The sequence below is a fragment of the Protopterus annectens genome, chromosome 4.part1 (genome assembly GCF_019279795.1).
Source record: "Protopterus annectens isolate FY-2018-M chromosome 4.part1, PAN1.0, whole genome shotgun sequence".
Lineage (NCBI taxonomy): Eukaryota > Metazoa > Chordata > Ceratodontiformes > Protopteridae > Protopterus > Protopterus annectens.
The window spans coordinates 820,810,956-820,832,555 of record NC_056734.1 but is presented as its reverse complement, the minus strand read 5'-3'; the positions used below and the strand labels follow the sequence as shown (position 1 = coordinate 820,832,555).

The 21,600-nt window shown below is 36.8% G+C and overlaps 1 protein-coding gene across 1 annotated transcript in view; it reads right to left on the bottom strand.

Moving 5' to 3' along the window:
* Positions 1–21,600, bottom strand: part of NGEF (neuronal guanine nucleotide exchange factor) — a 760,193-nt gene that overhangs the window by 11,968 nt on the left and 726,625 nt on the right. The window contains exons 14-15 of the mRNA XM_044070587.1: positions 5,632–5,708; positions 1,596–1,700 (exon numbers count right to left, since the gene is read on the bottom strand). Coding sequence (XP_043926522.1) covers positions 1,596–1,700; positions 5,632–5,708 — 182 coding nt within the window. The remainder of the gene's footprint in view (positions 1–1,595; positions 1,701–5,631; positions 5,709–21,600) is intronic.

Sequence of the window (21,600 nt, the reverse complement as noted above, 5' to 3'; positions counted from 1 at the left end):
GTCAAGGTAAGTTGGGTAATGTCGATAATGTTGACATTCTTGTCATTACCATGTTTGGTGGGTAGAGAACTCACTGGTTGTAATTTTCGTTCATTCAGTTCGAGTAAGTCATTACTCGAACAAGAGATTTCCAGAATTTTGACAGTAAACCAATTTCACCCAAATTTCTTCTTAGTACCTGCTTAAATGGGTGATGATCAACTGACACATTTCTGTAGCAGCAAAGCCAACTTTAGGAAGCAAAGACTTTAATGAAATACATGAACTAAAACATTTTTGCAAAGGGCAAGCCTCCCTCACACCCCAGTGTGTGGAAGGTGTCCCAAACCTCTGCATTTCTACCTATACTAATTTCAATGTCACTTAACTTTGGGAGAGGGGGAAGAGAAAGCTGCCCCCCCCCCCCAAGGTTCCATGATCTTAAAGCACTGTAGTCACATAATACAAATGAACTGGATTTGACTACAAAATTCACTGAATTCCATTCCAGGCATAACTGACTTGATTTAACTCTTGTATCCTTATTATATGATGCCTGAAATTAACTACACAGTATGTTGTATTTATCTCATGTTATACATTGTTGGCTTTGGATGATAAATGTCCATTAGGCAAATCCACTTACTTAATATAACCAAATAAAGAATGGAATCTACTTCTAGAAGAGTACATGTTGCCTGCACACTTGTTTATCAAAGCATGGAGCTCTTTATTGGACTATAATGAAATTCTGCAATTTTGTCACCCAACACACAACATTCGTACAAAAACTATGCCATCACCTCTTAGGTCTGTGGGTCTGTATTTCATTACTGGTGCTTGAATATAGCTAAACCTGTACAATGCAGTAGGTGTGTAACTGAAAACTCTAAGTTTCAGTGACACATCTGTAATGAGGATAACTGGAACTTTAGGTCTAATGTACAAGATCTGTCTGTTCTATCTCACTCCCTGTTTCAGCCTTACACTTTCTCTTGAAGGAAACTATTCTAGTATTTTTCATGATATAGCCAACTGATCTGGTAGGTGGAGGCTCTAAAGGTCAGGTGTTTTGTGACAGTTTAGCTTGCTTTTGGAGAGAATGGGTGAAATAGAATGAACTGAGTTTTTCTTGCTGTGATAATAGCAAAAAGGAGTGAAACTAGAAAGGATGGATAGTTGTTATAGCAACTGGGACAAAAATGGGGACCAAAACTGGAAATAGAGATAGAGTACATTTCCTGACCTGGAGCAGAATAAGGACACTCTAGAAACATTCTTTAACAATGGAAACTGGTTACACTACAGATGAAAGACAACAATGAAAGTCAGGTATTTAATCGTGGCAAGGGGTATGGTGAGTGATACGGTGTCACTTGATAAAAAAGGAAGGGTACTCAAGACCCTTGGAGGCCTGTGAAGAAACTGTGCTATGTAAGGGGGGGGGGGGTCAAGGGGAGTAGTGATCACTGGAAACACTCAAGGCACAAGCCGCTGGAAGGACTGAATTGTCATTATTTTGTAGGAAATTCCATGGACTGGAATTCAGTACTACTGAGTCAAAGAACGTAAACATTTCTCCTTCTGTCACTCTTTATAACCACATAGGTACTCACCATCATTAGACTGATCCAAAACAGCTAGAACATCTGCTGGGTCTAGAGACAATTCATCTGGCTCCTGAGCAACAAATGGGTACACACATTGTACTTGTGGAAAATCTGACAAAAAAAAAGAAATAAAGTAGTGTAAATATGTGCAGTTGTCATTGGTATTTAATCCTTCCACGTGTCACTCTATTATCACTTTGTAAATAACTGTCACACACAGGAAAACAAAGAATTATAACTATCTGTTGAAGTTTGTGAATGCCTATCTTGTTTGGGTTGTACTGAAAATGGTCTGAGCACTAGCCCACCTACCCATTCAATGAAGTTAACAAATGAATAAGTAGGTAAGTAAGTAAGTAAATGAATAAATGGGTAAGTAAGTAAATCAGTCAATAAATAAGACAAACCACAGTGACAGGATGGACTGCCTCCCTAGGTCTTCAAGAATCTGTCTACTAGGCTAGTGGATCCTCTGAATGAGATCTTCAGTAGCTCACTATCAAGAGCAGGACTACCTGAGGACTGGAATGCACTAAAAGTGCTTTCCTTGTACAAGTTGTTGGGGGTAGGCTGGGAACAGAAATATTCAGGGAGTTATAGCCTTGTAGTCTAACACTGGTGGCAAGGAAAGTCGTATTTAGACAAGAAAGTGGTTTATTTCCGAGAGCACAATAATCATCAGGATAATGAACACAGGTTTGTGTTATAAGAAGCTGCCAGTCAAACTTCATCCACTTCTTATGTTGATTCAGTTTGGTAACCAGGTAAGAGCACTGATCCCCAGCGGATCAATTTCAGTCTCACCCTGGATATATAAGAATAATATTAAAGAAGTCAACCAAATGGGGTTACATAGGAAAACAGAAATGTGGGTAATAATACACAGGGAATCGAAGAACACAAATGAGTATATGGACTATGACATTTATAGTGTGGAGCTCTGCAGAGAGGAATTGGTAAATGCGGTATAAAATGAAAGGGAAAAGGCACTCAGACTTCAAATATATATATGGGAGAAAACACACAGAGGGCAGCTATATAAAATATTCAAAATGCAACAGAGATGTGAGGAGATAGCATACTGCCTTCAATTCCTTGTTATAAGAGAAACATGAAAAATAAAAAGTCTTACATTTAGAAGTATAAGGAACAGTAATAAACAGATGAAAGCTTCAGATGTTAATTCTTCTATAAAAGTATTGCTGAAATAAACTTGAGCAGAATTAGCCACCAGAATATCTTAGCATTTATTTAAGATAAGCACTTTTATTCACCAACCGGACTTGATCAACTACAACTTTACCCATGGAAAATTAAATAAATACTTACTGAAAACAATGGATCATAAATCATGACTGACAAACTCATGCACTGTAATGAGCCAAAACAGATAGTAACTAATGACACTCTAGTCTACCATTATAATCAACCCTGTTGTAAAAAAAGAATGGGTTACAACAAAAAGCCAAAAAACAGAGGTCTGTCCTGAGACTCAAAGAATCTGAAGTACATTCTCTAAGTTGGTGGTACAAAAGGACCCCATGCCTGTGTAGACAAAAGTAAGGCACCACACGCCCTAACCATGGGGTATAACAGTACAAGTCAGGTAAACCAGGTGGCACAAAATGAACATAAACAATCATAAATACAGAAGGGTACTGAAAATAAAATAGAAAAATAATATGCGCAAGAAAATAACCAAACTGTAAATGTATGTCTCAGGTCCAGAATTCAGAATTAGGAGTGTAAATAATGACAAAGTCTTACAACTAACAATCCTACAGTAAGAGCCATGGCAACCAGTCTGAAAAAATAAACTGTCTTTCGGCTTTTCCCGGTTAGGGGTTGCTACAGCGGAATTCCAGTCCGCTAATGATTGGTAGTGAATTTTTATGGTATCCAGTTGTCAACCTGGCGCCCGATAAAAAGGAGCCACTGATGCAACAGAAGTCAATGGAAACCATACAAAACAAAACAAGAAGTTAAATTCAAAAGGAATCAGATGGGCCATGATACCAGACACCAAGCTGCCTAAAATCAATAGAATTAAGAACCAGAATGATAAACCAAAAAGAAACAAAAGACAAAAAAAAATCTTGTGAGACAAAGTGAAGAAGTGTGTGTGTGTATGTGCGTGCGTGCATGTGTGTGTTTGTGTGTGTGTGTGTGTGTGTGTGTGTGTGTGTATGTGTGTGTGTGTGTCACTGTAACCTTAGAAGAGAAGAGATGCAATATTAGGAAATGTCACAGATAAACAATCAAGTGAATATTCATTAAAAAAAACAAACAAAAAGTACTATTAAAACTGGCCATTCAGCATATCAGCCATACACTCAGAAAAATACAGGAAAAAAACAATTTAGAAAAATGCGAAAAAGCAAAAATGCAAATGAAGATGTATATGTTGTAGCAGAACATATAACAACCAAAAACCATCAAAAATAAAGGCATAAAAATGTCTGAGAAAAATGAAGACTGGAGCAAATATTACATCATGACCATTAATAAAATAATGTGTATTCCAGTTTCTTAAGATGAGGAGTGCATTTACTTGAACAAGCAGAATTAACTCTATGTGGGTTATAGGTGCTAAGGCAAGTTTGCTATTCCAGCTCTTTCTTTTCTAGAATGGCATTACAATATCCGTGGAGTGGACCTATCCTGATTATGTCCAAAACATATTTACAAGTTTGAGTTTAGAGATGTAATGTAGGAAAAGTTAATATGGGCAGAAAGAGAAAGAAGTACCTGGAGTCATGGCAGGATATGGGAGATTAGGTAATGTGGCCAGAGTGAAAGCATTCAGCTTTGGTCTTGAGATGATCTTTAAACTGTGAATGGAAAGATGAGTAAGCAAACAGGTCTTTGAAATTTGAGGGAAGAACTGGACAGAACTTGGAGCTAAGGATGGGGAATGTAAGGTCAGACCAATGAATTCTGCTTTTGGGATGTTGCAGAAATAGCACTGAGTGATTTATTAAGACTTCTTGGACTATAAGTGGGAGCTTGCCTGAATAAGTTAGTTAAAAGCTGGGCAATAATTTTCTCTGAAGAGCTTGTAAAGTTGAAACCCTAGAAAGAGGCTGGCATGTTGTTAGACTGGAAGCCAACTGGCTTTATCTAGAGTAAGTCACTGGTGCTCAAACCTAGGGGAGAGTGTAATAAACCAGCAAATTAAGTTAGCTATGGCTGCAATTGTGGAGGAGTTTGTTTTGGTGGCAGCTGCAACTAGGGGAAGGCCATGTTTAGGTGACCTAGAAGGATGCCTTTGTCTATTGCATTCCCAATTGGTTTGGAGACAAACAGGGAGATTATGTGGGGCCAGCAGAGAAGAGTGTTTGTCTTTTTTCATGTATGGTCTAGGTGCAGGTGGAAGTTAAGTAAGAGGTCAAGTCAGATACCAAGGTACTCAAAGGAGTTGACTAGCTCCGTGGGGTTGTTCAGATGGTCACGGACAGGAAGAGTGCTGGTGGAAAAAGAAGTGGAGTAGTAATGGAGCCTTACGAGTCTTCTTTAAGAAGTGTGGTGGAAGGACAGATACTATTGTGAAAATATACTTAGATATAGTGGTCATAAAGGTAATTTTGGAACCAAGGAAGTATATCAGGGCTGATTCCAATTTCTGTAGGCTCTAGTCTGAGCCTGAGAAATATTCACTGGGCTCAAACCTAGCTAACAAATGAAATAAACAAACAGAGAAATCTAATACTTACACTCAGCTGTGACTTTCTGTAACAAAAAGCATGACTTTGTGTGCAAATTACTTCACTGGGTACAATAATAGTGTCTCAAAATACAACATTTAAGTCTGGGGGCTTTGAAAGGATGTTTAATTATGCTAATTCACAACACTGCTAAGGCACAATTTTCTCTCTTGCTGATGACATAATATTGAGATAGTGCTAAGAAACAAATTGCTTTCATAGCTCATATGAATAAAGCCACATAATAAAATCATTCATTACTCCAGCCATAGTTATGTTACCTAATCTTACCCTAAACAAGTGCTCCATTACTGTTTTTCCTAGGAGACAGTCCTTACCTAACTGATGTGCTGTTGGCAGATACCTCTCCCTCTGGAATGGAGCTAGAGCAATCATCCATCGCTTTTTCTCACCACTGTGGAAAATTTAAAAAGTTGTATTAAATTCTATGGCTTATATAGAGCCCCGAGTACTTAAAGAGAAACAAGAAAGATGAAGCATGCAAGTAAAACCATAATTAATTACAGTGTACACAAATACATACTTAACATAATTATAGCTCTGAGTTAGCAGGGTTCATCTTCTGTAAATACAGGCTGAGTACTGTTTGCCATGTAGAACTTTCCCAAAAAAGTCCTATCCCACAATGCACCACAGTGTCAAGCCTTGCCAAATTTGAAGTAAGACATTCTAGTGTATTGGGATTTGGAACAAAAAAAGACTAAAAACTCAAGACCGGCTATTCTAAAAGTGAGGAGGAAGGTGTGATGGGATGTTACAGAAAATGAACTTACTATTTCAGTTTTATCATTATGTTAGGTATGCAACTTCTGAATATGGTAGGAGAAGGTTCCTCTTAAATGAGAAGTTTATAATAAGTAAATGCAGTCCTAAGCAATCATGAGCATTGCCCATTATGAGACCATACACCTTATTATGGTCTTTGTAGAGGATGACCAAGACATGGCAACAGGTCCATCTATAGTGACTTGCAAAGGTGCTGAGACTGGACTATGTAATTGCTGCACAATTATCATCAACAGCTTCACACCTAAAAAAAATATATGGGAAAATTACTACAGCTCTGATAGAATGAACTTTCAGTATTATAGGAGAAGCTTAATGTACTTGGGATAACAAAATTGTGTATAGCTATACATCAAATGGACAAGGTCATTTTTTTAACCTTTTTCTGAACCCTTCTTATACAAGAAAGCAGCAAACTGATGTTTATCTCTGCAGATTTTATTCTGTAAATAAAGAGCCTCAACTGCCTGGTACATGCACTGTAGAATATATTCTCCATAATTAAAACAATTTGGACAGAATAATGGAAAACAGATGCCCTGGCTGTGGTTATTCTAAGTAGCCACTTTCAGCACAAAAGGTTAGCAGGAAGAGTGATTCTCTCTTTCTTTCTTTCTTTCTGCGAAAAACACTAATTATGCAGAATCAGACAATAAATCATGCATTTCAGAAACTCTCTTGTGCCTGGTGAAAGTAAGTTCAGAGGGAGGCACAGTCAACCATTATAGCACAATGTACAAATCTGAAGGTCATACCAGATGCTGCAGGGAAGGTCTAATCATAAACAAATCTTTCAGGAAGGTTTTGAAACCTTTTAGCAATGCCAAAGAGGATGAATATAGCCATTGGTGGAAGTTGGATTCTGCAGTAAGGCATGCAATGAGAGATGAGTAATTCAACTTTAAATGGAAATCTGGGCAATCCAAGCAAGTATGGAAGGCGCTGGGACTGAAAAGATATCTAGTTCCTTGGTATAACCCAAACAGAAAATTAAGTCCACTTCTACTTACAGGTCCTATATGTTGACTTTCTGGGAAATGAGGAAATTCAAAACACTCATGCGGAGGAAGAGGGATCACTGTAGGTTACTAAAAGTGAGTGTGTGTGTCTGGATGAGACTTTCACAATTGTTGGGTCAGTAGTATCCTTAAGGGGCAGAGTTTTAGTGGTTTCTCCAAAAGGAGAGTCAAAAGTAGTGAAAATTACATCTGTCTAGGCCATTAAAGAGCTATGATCTTGGCTTTGTGCAGCTTTTTTCATAAACCACATTACCAGAGGAATATGTAAAGCACAGAGGAGTGCAGAGGACCATTTCCACACAAAAAACATCCATGGAGTGTAAACCCTTTGGAAGGATGAGGGAAAACTAAATGTTACATTTGATGTTTGTTGGGGAAGCAAATTGGTCATAGCAGGAACTGCCAATCATTTGGAACAACGAGTCCTTATTAAATTGTCGAACATTTCAAAGTTTGAATGTCATATGGTCGACACTATATGATCAAACTTTGAAAAGTTTGAAGGTGAAAGGCAACGGCTCTGTACATGCAGAATGGGAAAATGTCCCTTTTCTGCACTGAAGTGCGGTCTCGGAGTTGGTATATTTAAGTAGGGGGGGTGTGGGGTGCAGGGGGGCTTGCCAAACATATGAGGTTCAAAATCTTGAAGCTTCAAATATATAATATAGACCCTAGAACAACTTCTGTGCAACCAATGTGCTGAAAGAATACTTCTAGGGCATCAGTAGGCAGTGACTGAATTTGTCTACTACCAAATGCGTGTCCCCTTAAATATGGTTGGCTAACAGAAAATTACCATACTGAACATCATTTACCACAATTTCATTGACTCTTGATGTAATGGGTATGATCCTCTGAGTTTATTAGTATAGTAAAGTGTCCATGTTGTCTGAGTGAATGTTGATTACTTCTAAGGGAAGAGAGTTCTGAAATGCTTCAAAGGTCAAGAGAACTATTCTCATCTTCAAAATGTTGATATATATTTTAGCCTTAAAAGATGTCCCTGCTCTTTTCGATAGGTGCCATGAGATCTTTTGAACCTTGAACTATCTCCTTGCTGTAATTCATTCCAGTGCTGTCATGTTCATTGTGACTATTGCTAAGGGAATTGGTAAGAAGACAGAATTGCTCTTATTCAAATTTGGAACTGTGATGTGCTACTGTAGGTCAATCTTTCATGGCTTGAAAACATGAACCTGTTGAGATACTGGATTTAAAATTTAGTCTCAGTGCTTGCAGAGTCCAGTGCAACACCCTCATAAGTAGTCTAACATGGGGTGCCACTGGGATAAATGCTGTTGTGAGACTTAGGATTTTTATAGAAAAATCCACTGAATCAGAAAAAGATTTAAATATAGCAACTTTTGACTGAAGAGACTGTATGCTATCTGCTGGATGACATGCTGTGGGTATGTGCGTCCAAACTCCAGTTAGTGAATGCAAACCTGTATCAGTAGGTCAGATGAAACTTTCCAAGGTTAACTGCCATGCTAAGAGAGTGAAAAATTGAGAACAGAGATTCCCTTGCTGCAGACGGTCTGAACTGCTGGTGTAGTTAGCATCTGATAATCTATGTATGGGAGTATTTTGCTCCCTGCAACTAGAGATGGGCTACAACAATGGACCTGCATATGGTAAATGTCGGACTTATATAGAATTATCAACAGATATAAGTATCAGGATGGATTTTCGCTAATATCAGACATTACAGCTGACAAAATGGATTTCTGCATTTCAAACCAGAAACATGTTTATGCTGAATCTAGATAAACCATATAGTGCTGCTTTGTTCTTTAACAAAGCAATGTTGAGTGGAGCAAGTACAAACATAAATAATATATCTCTGTAGCCTTGGCCTGTTCTTTCTGTTCCCCATTAAATATAACTTTGTTTGTGTAATTATATGAATGAAGTCATGAGAAAGTGCAGAGTATGTGAAAATATGCAGATCACCAATCCCTGAATAATAATTGCATATTTCTACTGCTGATCATGTTTGTGAATTATGATTGGAAGGAATATTCCAGAACCTGTTTGTTCTTTTTTTTTCATGTAGATAAACGCTTGTAATTCATTTGTGTTATGGTTAGCCTAAACTTGTTATTAGTGTACTTTACATATGCTACTATCTACTTGGATAATAAATGTTTTATAAGCTGCTTTCAATGTCTTTGTGGTTTTATACTGATAATGCATGGCAATAAAAAGAACAACACTTTTTAATAATAAACAACTTGGAGGCTGAGGTCCAAATGAAAGGGCCCAGAAGTGATATTGAGAGGCTCCCCCCAGAAGATGCAACAACTTCTAGACTCCCCTACTATTTTGATGAGGAGACTGGCATCATGGAGATCTAAAAAGCTCATACTGAATCCTTCAGATAAGATAGGATGGACTGAATAAACATGAATGGATAAATGAAAGATTTTCTTGGGGATGAAAACATGTAGGACACTTAGGTCTAGAATGAGTTGAAGTTGTTGGACCTCCTTGATATTAAAAAGAATCTGGATTGAAATCTTGACCCTTTTAATCTGGTGGGACCTCTTGGGAATCTCTGTTTTGAAAGAAGAAGGCTGACAACCTCCCTTCCTGCTAATAACTGATGGGGCTGGGACAATAAACAAGAGAAGACAGAGTGACACTGGATGTGCCATAACAGGTATTTTATATTGTCTGGATAGGAATCCTGATCCACCTGTTCATGGTGATTGACACCAATGTAGGCAGGTGAAGGAACAAGCAGCCTTGTATTGTCCCATAGATGAGCAGTCAGGCAAAGCTTTCAGGGCTGCTGGGGATCCCCTAAAGAAAGGCTGCAACTGCCCAGGGAGTGCCAATGACCATTGTCTTTGGGTTTGTAACTTTTTATGAAACTGTCCTTATTGGGCTGCTTCAAGACTCTTGCTGTTCTTATGCTGTGTGCCATGTCTGAACCACATTTGGCACTGGTGTCAAATCCTAGAAAGGGGCACTGTGATAGCTGAAATTCCATGCCCAGAGCAGAAAGGGGTTTGGACTACTCCATACTTTCTAAAATGTGCTTTGACTTCTGACCTGAAGAGACAAGGGTCCATAAAATGAGAGTCTATAAAGGTTGTCTTGCAGTCTTCAGTGAACTCTGTCAAAGAAATCAGTTTGTGTCAGCAGGCGGCAATACCAAATCATGTGGCTCTGGTTGAATCATCTATGGAGTTGTACAGAAATTTCTGGTCATAGATGACACAGTGGAAGAGTTGGATACTAATTTTTCCTTGACTGTTCCATCCAGCAACTTCCGCTCTGTCTAGAAAATGTTATTTGAAATATCACATTCAAAGTCTTTCCTGTACCAATGACAGTCAATTGCCCTTAAAACTATGACTCAGATTTCTCTCTCTCAGTGGCCAAAGGATATGGTAAATTGTTTTGGGAACAGGAAATACCATATCAGGGTGTTCCTAAGCTCTGGTAGCAGCTCCTAAGATGTACACCAGTGGAGGAACACTCTGACATTCTTGAGCCTTCTCTGTGAAGAGAATATTGGATTGCTGCTCCCCCCAGAAAGGTTTGCAGAAGAACTGTAGACATTTTGATATGCTTGACCACAGATGACAGCACTGACAACCCAAGCAGAAGATTTTCTGGCTCCATCTGCAGTGCCAGCATTGGTGCCTGAAATGTCATTGTCTGAAAACTATGCTATGAAACTTGCTGGCTTGATATCAGCATTAATCCTGAAAGCTAAATTGATACCTTGTGAGGAAATTACTAGGCAAGCAGTCCTCAGACTATTACATGTCTCTCTAATAACCAGACAGTGACCACAGGTTAAAATCAAACCCATACCTTGTGTTTGTGATGCAAACACCTTAACCATTACGCAACCCTCAACCTATCAAAACTGGGAATAAAACCCTGAATCTTAGTTAGCACCTTAACCATTATACCAACTTCCTGACAGCTACAACCCCCAGTACACATATGGGTAAGTACTAAGCTAGCTGCCGTTGTGAGCTATTTAAGCCTAGCCGATTTCCCTCAAAGGTGAGAATTAAACCCTGTACCTTGTGTCTGTGAGGTAAACACCTTTACCATTATGCCAATCCCTATATATATATACTGAGAGAGAGAGAGAGAGAGAGAGAGAGAGACCTGTTGCTGAAAATCCCATGGTCTAGAGGGTCATACCTGGCATCAGTCCTGAAAAGGCTGACATTAACAGTACTGCTAAGACCCAAAGTACTGGCACTGGCTGATAACATCATCAGTGTCAGCAGCACTGGCATCAACACTGAGGCTGTAAACTGGCATTTGGAAGACCACCAGTGACCCATACAGTGCGGAAAATAATATCCAAATGATTGGCATTGACAGGCACCCCAACATCAAGATTGATATTCGGAGAGTGAAAGCCTGCATCCTTATGGACAGTGCCAGTGAAGAACTTAGAGAAGACCTTTAACATGTAAAAAAAACATTGCATACACCCTATCCAAACACCAACGGAGGAAGGAAATGGCAACAGAGTGCCTTTATTCAACCCCAGCAGTGTCTCTGCTAACATTTCATAATGAATTTCAGGCATGACAGGGAAAGAACCAACTCTTGGCACTGCAGCCCTTGAGGAATGTTGAAGAGGGTGATCCTCCCTGTCTGAGATGGATTGAAAAGCATCAGTTAAATCCTTTTTGATAAAATCAAGAGGGAAAGAATCACCCTCCTGCAATGTATCACTCATTTTTTCTCTTAATTTTCTGCACTGACTCCTCTATATCTTGATACTTAACTACAGTAACTGGAGACACCAAGACAGAGGGTATAAGTCTGTGACATTTATTACCTCTGCCTTTTTCAAGGTTGGGATGGGAAGCCCCATACAGGACATAGTTGCTCAGGGGAAACAGAAGAAGATGATGTGGAAGGCTGAGCAGACAAAGCTTATTTACATAAATGAAACTGTGTGTGGTCATTTCCTGCTTTTAAGCTTGGACAATTATTTATAGATAGAACACTTCTTAATATTATGCTCTTCCCCCCAAACAGTATTTGCATGACATTTGGCTATTTGGCTATCTTGAAAAAAGAATTTCCTCCCATAGGAATATTTTTAAAATTTCTCCATCATGACCAAAAGGAACACAGAGAAAAAAAGAAGGCTGTGACAAAAAAGAGCTAGCTAGCAAGAAAAACCTTTCTTCAGCTTTATTGAACATTGGGTATTAGTAGGCAGTGTTGACTCTGGCCTTAAAACAGAGAAAATAATTCTGAGGTTAAAAACAATAAGAACAAAATTCTGAAAGGAGCTATTCAGTTTTTTTTTTTAATTGGAAACAATCAAAAATCCACAACAGGCAGCCAGAGGCTATTGTTCACAACTGAACTCAAAGAATGTCAATGAAGATCTGGACACGGTAGGCACTGTTGTGCATTATGAGAATGAGGAGTGTGTCTGTCAGCCTGAGCAATTTTACCAACTGAGTTGTTCTCATGCTTGCTGGTCTTTTTGTGTTTTCAGAAGAACCTCCTCTTATCAGATATACAGATATATCTGCGCAGAAGGCTGCACTAAATTACAACTCAGTGTAAGTCACATACATTATTTCATAAAGTTAATTTTTCACTGCCATTACTTTCAACTTTTGGAAAAATCAGAGAAAGACTGGACATAACAAAACATCAAACCTACCTGCAGTTTCTGAGATAGATTTATGGCTTCAAGAAGGCTGTTGCACTTCTAAAACATACACTACACTATTGCTATGCAAATCATTTCAAATTGTCCCTTCATTGTCAGTATCTGTCAAATTTATTTACAGTCACTGCAATTCAGTTGTAGGTCGTCACCTGTGTGTGCTGTCCATGGACTAACAATATGCAAATGTACACCATCCCTGCTTTAATGGAATATAATTCACTGTTTATAGACCATGTCTGCATTGCAAGGATCTGACTTCTGATTTATATATAGTTCCTAAACTACTAGTAGATTACTCACTGGCTGTATAGAGCTCCTATACAACAGTGACATAAACTGCACTCTATATATACTCTCTTTTTTACAACTACATATCTCACCATCTGTATGTAGTCGATGCACTATCAGTATGAACTCACTGTCTAGTTTCATAACTTTAATCTTCATAGAATTGTACAGATAGTGCCAGATGCCCATAATAGTGACTCTCCAAAATACCAAAAGAAAAGCATGAAGATAAGACGTTAAAAGCACAATAATGTATCCTGGGAAGTCATGCGCCGGATTTGATTCAACCAACCACAAATCTTGAATCCACCAAAAACTCTACAGTATTACACTGCAGTCATGAACTAAAGAACTGCAAAAGAAATAAATAAAAGTTGTGCACTGAGTGCCACACTAAAGAAATACTAAAACTCAGTATTGCATTATAAATACTTTAATAATGGATGGACCACACATAAAGTAATTAAAAAAATCCTTTAGGCAGATTCGGATCAGCAGTACCACCTTTGCTGGCAGCATTAAGCATCACTATATGAACAAGCAGCTGGACAAGTCCTACTGCAAACACGTGCTTCAGCATTAGCACTGCACGCTGTCAGGTGCAGCCTTGTGCGTTTACCTTCTTATCTTGATACTCATCTCTTGGTAGTTTGGAGAGTCACCAATATGGATGTTCGGCACTCCCTGTATGATTCTTTGACAAGCAAAGTAACATCCTTAGATGTATAGTTAGGAAGCCTCACTACTTTACTTCGAGTATATATCTCATGGTCTTTCTGTAGTACCTATACTACCAGTAAGGAACTCACAACATCTCTGATGATCTCCCATCTCTTAAAATTAGACTGTATGTAAACAATCTACTCATAAAACAAAGCCCTTATACCTCTGAACTTCAAACCAGTTTACAAAAAAAAAATTCATAGTCCTCTACCACTGGGTTAATAGACATAGTCTTTCAGTTATGCTTATACAATATGAAATGTGATCTTTGACAGCAGTCAAATGCTTACTAAGATATATCCAGTACAAATCCAGGACCACGGGGCAATCTATCTTTAACAGGGATGCTTTCAAATATCTGGGCATTATACTAAGCCCTTCCTTCTTTTTCCACAGTCACATGGAATTCATATCTTACAAAGTTCTTTCCCAACACACATATGCCTACAAAGTTCACCAGCCAGCTTACACCTGAAACATGGAGGTCTATTATAGCGATATGTGTGTATATATAGTATATATATATATATATATATATATATATATATATATATATATATATATATATATATATACATATATATATATATATATATATATATATATATATATATATATATGTGTGTGTGTGTGTGTGAGTGTACCGATGCTAAAACTAGAATATTCCCTTTCCTTACTTACCTTAACTAACCTCTATAATACAAATGTACTCCGAAACTCTAAATGAAATTTGTTGATTTTTTAAACTTGCTGGATAATGCATGTCCCACCATCTTTTCCTTTTCTACATCAGCTCCTACATCACTAAATGTGCCTCCTTCTTATTTGCTACCTTCATGTATAAACTACTAAACTCTGACTTCTCTCCATTTTCCTGCAAATTAGCCATCAATATCAACCTGTTACCCTCCTGGGTTTGAGCTTTCCTGACATATGAACCACTTATAATAATTCTCTTTCAGATGAAAGAAGAGTATTTGAACTCCAAAAACAATATCATCATAAAAAAAGGCATAAATCTGTGGTGGTGATCTTGAACCACAATGAAAATGCTAGTGAAGTCAACAGACAGATTTCTGATCGCACCCATACAGACTGCAGCCTGTTGATCTAACTATACAGTACACAAAGAAGTAAGGGGCCTTATCAACTCCTTCCCATATAAACATCATGACAAGCTAACTAACCTAATTTGCAGTCAGCCTAGACTAAGAACCTTCTACATGCTAACAAAAATCCATAAACCAGGGAGCTCAAGATATAATAGCGTTACGCAAAGGGATATTGAGAGGAGGGATCCGTAGGGATAAGGGGAAAAATCTGAAAGCACTAGTCAGCGAAAGACATACCTATGTTGAAGATGCCATTCATTTTCTTTATATTCTGTCAGGTTATCATAATATACCATCCAATACTATTTTATCCACAGTGGATGTTACATCGCAATGTACAAGCTGCTTATACAAGGATGGTACCTATCTTAAGTATGAGAGAAAGCAAATCCTAATGCCACCACCCCACATGTAATAGAATTCATTCTCACACATAACAACTTTAACTTTAAAGGAAAGCATTATGCTGAGGTTTTGGGGAACTACAGTGGATTCTAGATGGTGGCCCCAATAAGCAAACCTCGTCATGCCAGTCATGGAAGAGGAATTCTACAGCACTATATGCATAATGCTGCTTGCTTATTTCTGTTTCAGTTGATGATTTATTCATAAGCTGGACATATGTCATTAATGTCCTCAAGGGATTCCACTTGGAGCTGAACAGAATCCACCAGTCTATAATTGTCTCCTTGAACTTTTCATCTGCAAGCGTTATCTTCCTGGAATTAAGGTTACTCGACACAGTGGAACCATATAGGCATGCATTTACAGAAAACCAACAGATAGAAAAATAAATCTGCAAAGAAGTAATAATCATTCCAGCCAGATGGAAAGTCTCTTATTTACATTTACATACTTCTGTAGCACGGCATTTGTTCCCGTGAAAGAGATGGGGGTTGGTGGGTGGGGGGAGAACAACATGCACAATTGGATCAACTGAAGAAAGGCTTCCCTGCTCAAGGTACACACTGCTAGGGAGTTTAGGAGAACTGTACAATCAGCAATACAGCTACCAAGACAACAGCTGTTTTAGGCTATGGAGAGGACCCCCTCCCCCCTCCATGACAAGGTTACACTGGGGACAGTATATCACCCTGCCCTTAAAAAAATTCTACAAGATTATACGGGAGCTGCAACCAATATTCAGTGAGAACAATAAGCTGACAAACTTTTTGAAGAACTCCCACTACTGTTGTTTAAAAAAACTATCCAATGTACAGAACCTTACCATAAGAAGTAGACTGAAACCAGAACAAAACATAGTGCAAAATGGCACAAAACTCTTGTCATCATCCAAGGTGCAATATGTGTCAAATGTTTTGTGCTGCTACCAGCATAACAACTTCCAAAAAAAAAAAAAAAAGGTTTTTACATCCACTTTTGAGAACGGGCTTCTCTAGTTCAATGCAGGACATGTCTAGAAGCAAGTTATACAAAACAGACAGGTTCTATACGCAGAGCCAAGCTGAATGCTGATATTTGCCGATTGGCTGACAAGGCAGTTGCAGTACACTTTTCTCAGTATGATCATTCCGCATCAGACATACCAGTTTTGGTGTTTTAAGGACTACATCTGTACACCTCTGGAAAGAAGGACACCAGGGATAAAGGTAACTCAGTTCTTCAGTTTGAGGGTTACTTGTTTGAATCCTGATCTTTTTTTTTATCTAATATCTTTTTATTGAGTATTTTTCTCATATAGAATGCAAAGTAGAAAGAGTAACAGGTCATAAAACATATGAAACAGCTGATGTTACATAATGCTTAACATTTACCAAATTATTTAAACTAGGTATTATACATTTCTACTACAGAAATACAAACAAGCTAAGATTGCACTTTGGATTACTATGAAGCTATGCTATGTTATGTCATAGTCAGAACATTGTTATACTATGACAGTTCACATGTATATTCTGGTTACAAATGAGATATGACTGGAGGCACAACACCAACCTAACGTTAACAGTCTACTCTACTATACTCTATGTACATATGTACAAGAATGTTACCTTAGTTAGTGGTGTTAGTACTCTCAACTCAGAGTTGTGTTTACTATCTATGTGTAATTAACATTGTTTGCCATTTATGATAAAATATCAATTAATGCTTTGCAGTAGTTCTGATAATATGTTTGGTTCTTTTGGCTTTTTGTATAAAGCTTCTTAGCCAAAATATGTTTTTTGGCCATGTTCTTATATTCTGACCAGGATAGTTTGGATTTGTCCAACCAGTTTTTTGCTATATAAAATTTTAATAAGGTGCATACTGTTATTGTTATGTGTTTGGAGAAACAATTATTCTTACTTTTGAATATATGCAGTATTGCTGTCTCCCAGGACAAAGTGAATTTTGAATAACCTGATTTCTCTAAGAGAAGTCTTAGTGAGCACCATAGTTTGTAAACGGTTTTGCAGCTCCAGAATATGTGGATAATGTTAGCCTCTTTATTAGGGCAAAAAGGACAATAGGGTGACTTAGATAGATTGAATTTGTTAAGGTGTACAGGTGTATGATATGCATTACTGAAGATCATGATCTGGGTGTAAATTAATTTTTTATATGGCATCAGTTTCATAGTATTTCTACTAGCTAATTCCTTCTGATTGTCTGATATGATACTATCTCTTCCTTCCCAGAACTTTGAAAATAGTATTGCATTTTGATATTTAATTTTTACTATTAATTTATATGTATTTGAGATCATTTTCTTTTTGTATAAAAGCAATTTTTGGATTTGTTGCACTAGTTTGATATCTTATTAATTTACAATGATATCTTTGGTTATAATACTAAACATATATAAGTGGCACGGCAGAAATGAAGATAAAAATGGCAATGTTTATTAAAATACTGTGAAGGGCTTTTCGTTTAACTCAAATAGTAAACTTCCTCAGGCACTTATGTTTATTTAATAGTTTGTTGACGTTGGTCTGGCCGTTTTAATAGTAGTTATAGTACTAAGTACAAGATTTGTTTAATTATCACCTTATAATTATTACTTGCTCTAATTAGGTTCTTGATGTTTTCCAATGAAAGGTTTTGTAGTTGGTAGAAGTCCCATACTGTATAGTTTTTTTATTAATGGGTATTTATCCAGGTTTACCATAGGGTTTGCTAGTTTTATATCAGGGTTGTTATAAGAATAATCGTGTCTTTTAGATTTATTGATATCAGTAATTTCTTGAAAATTTCAGATTTATTAATTAAAATCAGGTGAATATTTGTAGTCTTAAGAGTTTCTTGATTAATGAAGGGAATCGTGTTTGGGTTAATTTTAGATGTCACAATGTTTTGGTGGAATAATTTAATCCACATTGGGCACCATTCATTACCTATTGGGTCATAGTTAGCTATTTGCATGATGCGACTAGCATTAATAATTTCATAGTACAGTTGAAAATCAGGAAGGCTCAGACCTCCTTTTTCTTTTGGGGATATTAATTTATTGTAGCTAATTCTTGTACTTTTTGGGTTCCATATAAATTTTGCTAGTCGAACTTTTATCTTGTTGAAGAACGTAAATGGAATTTTCATGAAAGTGGCATTCAAATGGTATAGGAGCTTAGGCAGTATGTTCATTTTGACAACTGAGGCTTTTGATAAGATAGAGAGTTTAAGCTTTTCCCATTTGTTAATGTTATCTACTATATTTGTCCAAGTTTTACTGTGTTATTATTGAACATACCTGATTCTGTATGGCTGAAAACTATACCTAAATATTTCAGAATATATTGCACTTTAACATTAGTCTCCAGAAAATAAAATTTCTTATGTCCCAGGGGGTTGATTGGAAATATAATTGCCTTATTGGGATTGATTGCATAACTTGATACTAGAGAAAACTTATCAATGGATGATAATATTTTATTTAAATCAGTGTTGGGATATTGGAAGTAGATATTGAGATCATCTGCAAAAGCTGTGTATTTTATTTGGGTTTTAGATACTGAAATAAGGTGGTGATATGTTCTCTGGGTGATTTGTAGTAATAATGCTTCTATATAGAAAATGAACAGATTTGGTGAAAGTGGGCATCCCTGTCTGGTGCCATTAATAATTTGTATTGGATTAGATGTTTTCTTGTTTATATAAAGAGTTGTAGTGGCTTTACAGTATAGCGTTTTGATCATTTTTATGTATTCTTTTGGGAAACCAAATTGAAAAAAGTATAAAAAGGAGGAATTTTTGATTGACTCTATCAAATGCTTTTGTTGCATCCACTGATAAAGGGTATTTTGGGGATTTGTCCCTGGCACATAGGTGGGATAGGGCATCTATGGTTATTGTGTTGTCCCAAACTTGTCTATGACTCATATAGCCTAGCTGTTCAGGTGCAATTATTACTGGAGTTACTTTCTGTATCCTGTGTACTAAAATTGTTAAAAATATCTTTAAGTCTATATTTATCAGAGCTATGGGTTTATAGTTGTTAGGATTTGTGGAGTCTATATTTCGTTTTGGGATAAGTATTGTTTTAGAGTTGTTCAGATAAAGGTCTGATATTCCAACTTCTATTATAAAGTTGTATAGTTTTAAAAGTATTGGTATTAGTTGTTGCTTAAAATGTTTATAGAATTCTGCCACGTACGCATCAGGGCCAGGAGCTCTGCCAGGTCAATAGCCTTTTTTACATCCTGTTATGTTAATGTACTTTTGAGACTATTAGATTGTGATTCATTAATCTGAGGGAATTCTAAGTTATCTGCAAAGGTTTGGAACATGTTGTCATGTATATGATCATGTGGACCGTAAATGGTTTGGAATATTTCTTCAGAAGCCCCTATTATTTCATTATCTGAGCTATAGGTTTTGTCTTTATATTTTATTTCTTGCATTTTACATGTAGGGTTCCTGACATTTATAAGTCTTGCTAACATTTTGGAAGGGGTCTGAGCCCATTCCGCGTATTTGTGTAGCATTCTTAGTTCTGAAAATGTATATTGTTGCGTTATGATCTCATTTAATTGTTTTTGTATACTTGCTATTTGTTTCTCAAGAATAGCAGTGTGATTTATTTGTAATTCTAGTTCAATTTGTCTTAGTTTACCTTCTAGGTTACTTATGTTTTCTCTTTTTTGCTTTTTGTAAAATGACGCTTTTGGAATAAGGGTACCACTAGCCATGGCTTTAACTCATTCACTTCGGAGTAGCTCAGAAAAAGCTGCCTGCTTAATTCCACCATAGGAACAACAGTGCAGCCTGAGCTCATTTTCAGAAAATCTATTTGTAATACCATACAGAAAACAAATGTTAATAACTCTTTAACTAAAAGAGCTAGACTAAAAATGTAAATGTGAAAGTTGTTCAGCAGACACTGACATTTCCAATAGTGTAAATGCTGATAGTGCATATCAAAGTCATTATTAAATATTTGGCAAGGAATGTTGATATTGTGCATATTTTTTACTTTTTGGAAAAGCAAAGCACAATATCTTGGTCAATGTACCATGTAGACCCATACAATTTGTATTTAATATGTTAGTATGAATGTCAGCTTTAAAATGATACTTTAACCATTACTGTGTGATGCTTCTTTAAGGAGATATTCACAGAAATATGATTAATATATTTCTCATAATTGCTAAATAAACAAACCATAATATCTCGTCACCTGTAACAGACAGAGCCTACATATCAGTATAGAAGTTGTGCGTCTCGATGTCAGCTTCAAAATGATGCATCATTTGTGTCATCACCATGCTCCCTTGCAAAGATATGGGCATAATAATGAGAAGTACTGGAAATGTATAATTTTCATAATCCTACAAGACTAAACAAACTGTGATATCTGTACATGTGTACAGTGCACAGACACAGTTTTTTTATCATGTTGTAAGGAGTAACACTGTCTTCAGAATGAGGTATTACTTGGCACACTGACATGCTCCCTTGCAAAGATATTTACCATAATATGAAAAAAATCATAATTTCCATACCCTAACTCCAAAACAAACTTTGATATATGCACATGTGCAGGCACAGTTTTTTTTTACCATGTTGGAACTATCAGTACTGTCTTCAAAATGAGGTATTACTTAACACATTCAGATTCTCCCTTGCAAAGTTATTTACCAAAATATGAAAAAAATCATAATTTCCATAACCTAAGTCCAAAACAAAATTTGATATTTGTACATGTGTACAATGTACAAGCACAGTTCTTTTACCATGTTGAACTATCACTACTGTCTTTAAAATGAGGTATTACTTAGCACATCCAGATGCTCCCTTGCAAAGTTATTTTCCAAAATATGAAATAAAATCCTAATTTCCATAACTTATGTCCAAAACAAACTTTGATATCTGTACATGTGTACAACATACAGGGACAGTTCTTTTACCATGTTGGAACTATCAATACTGTCTTCAAAATGAGGTATTACTTAGCACATTCAGATACTCCCTTGCAAAGTTATTTACCAAAATATGAAAAAAATCATAATTTTCAAAACCTAAGTCTGAAACAAACTTTGATATCTGTACATGTGTACAACATACAGGGAACGTTATTTTACCATGTTGGAACTATCAATACTGTCTTCAAAATCAGGTATTACTTAGCACATTCAGATACTCCCTTGCAAAGTTATTTACCAAAATATGAAAAAAATCATAATTTCCATAACCTGAGTCCTAACAAAACCGTTATCTGTACATGTGTACATCATTCAGAACCAG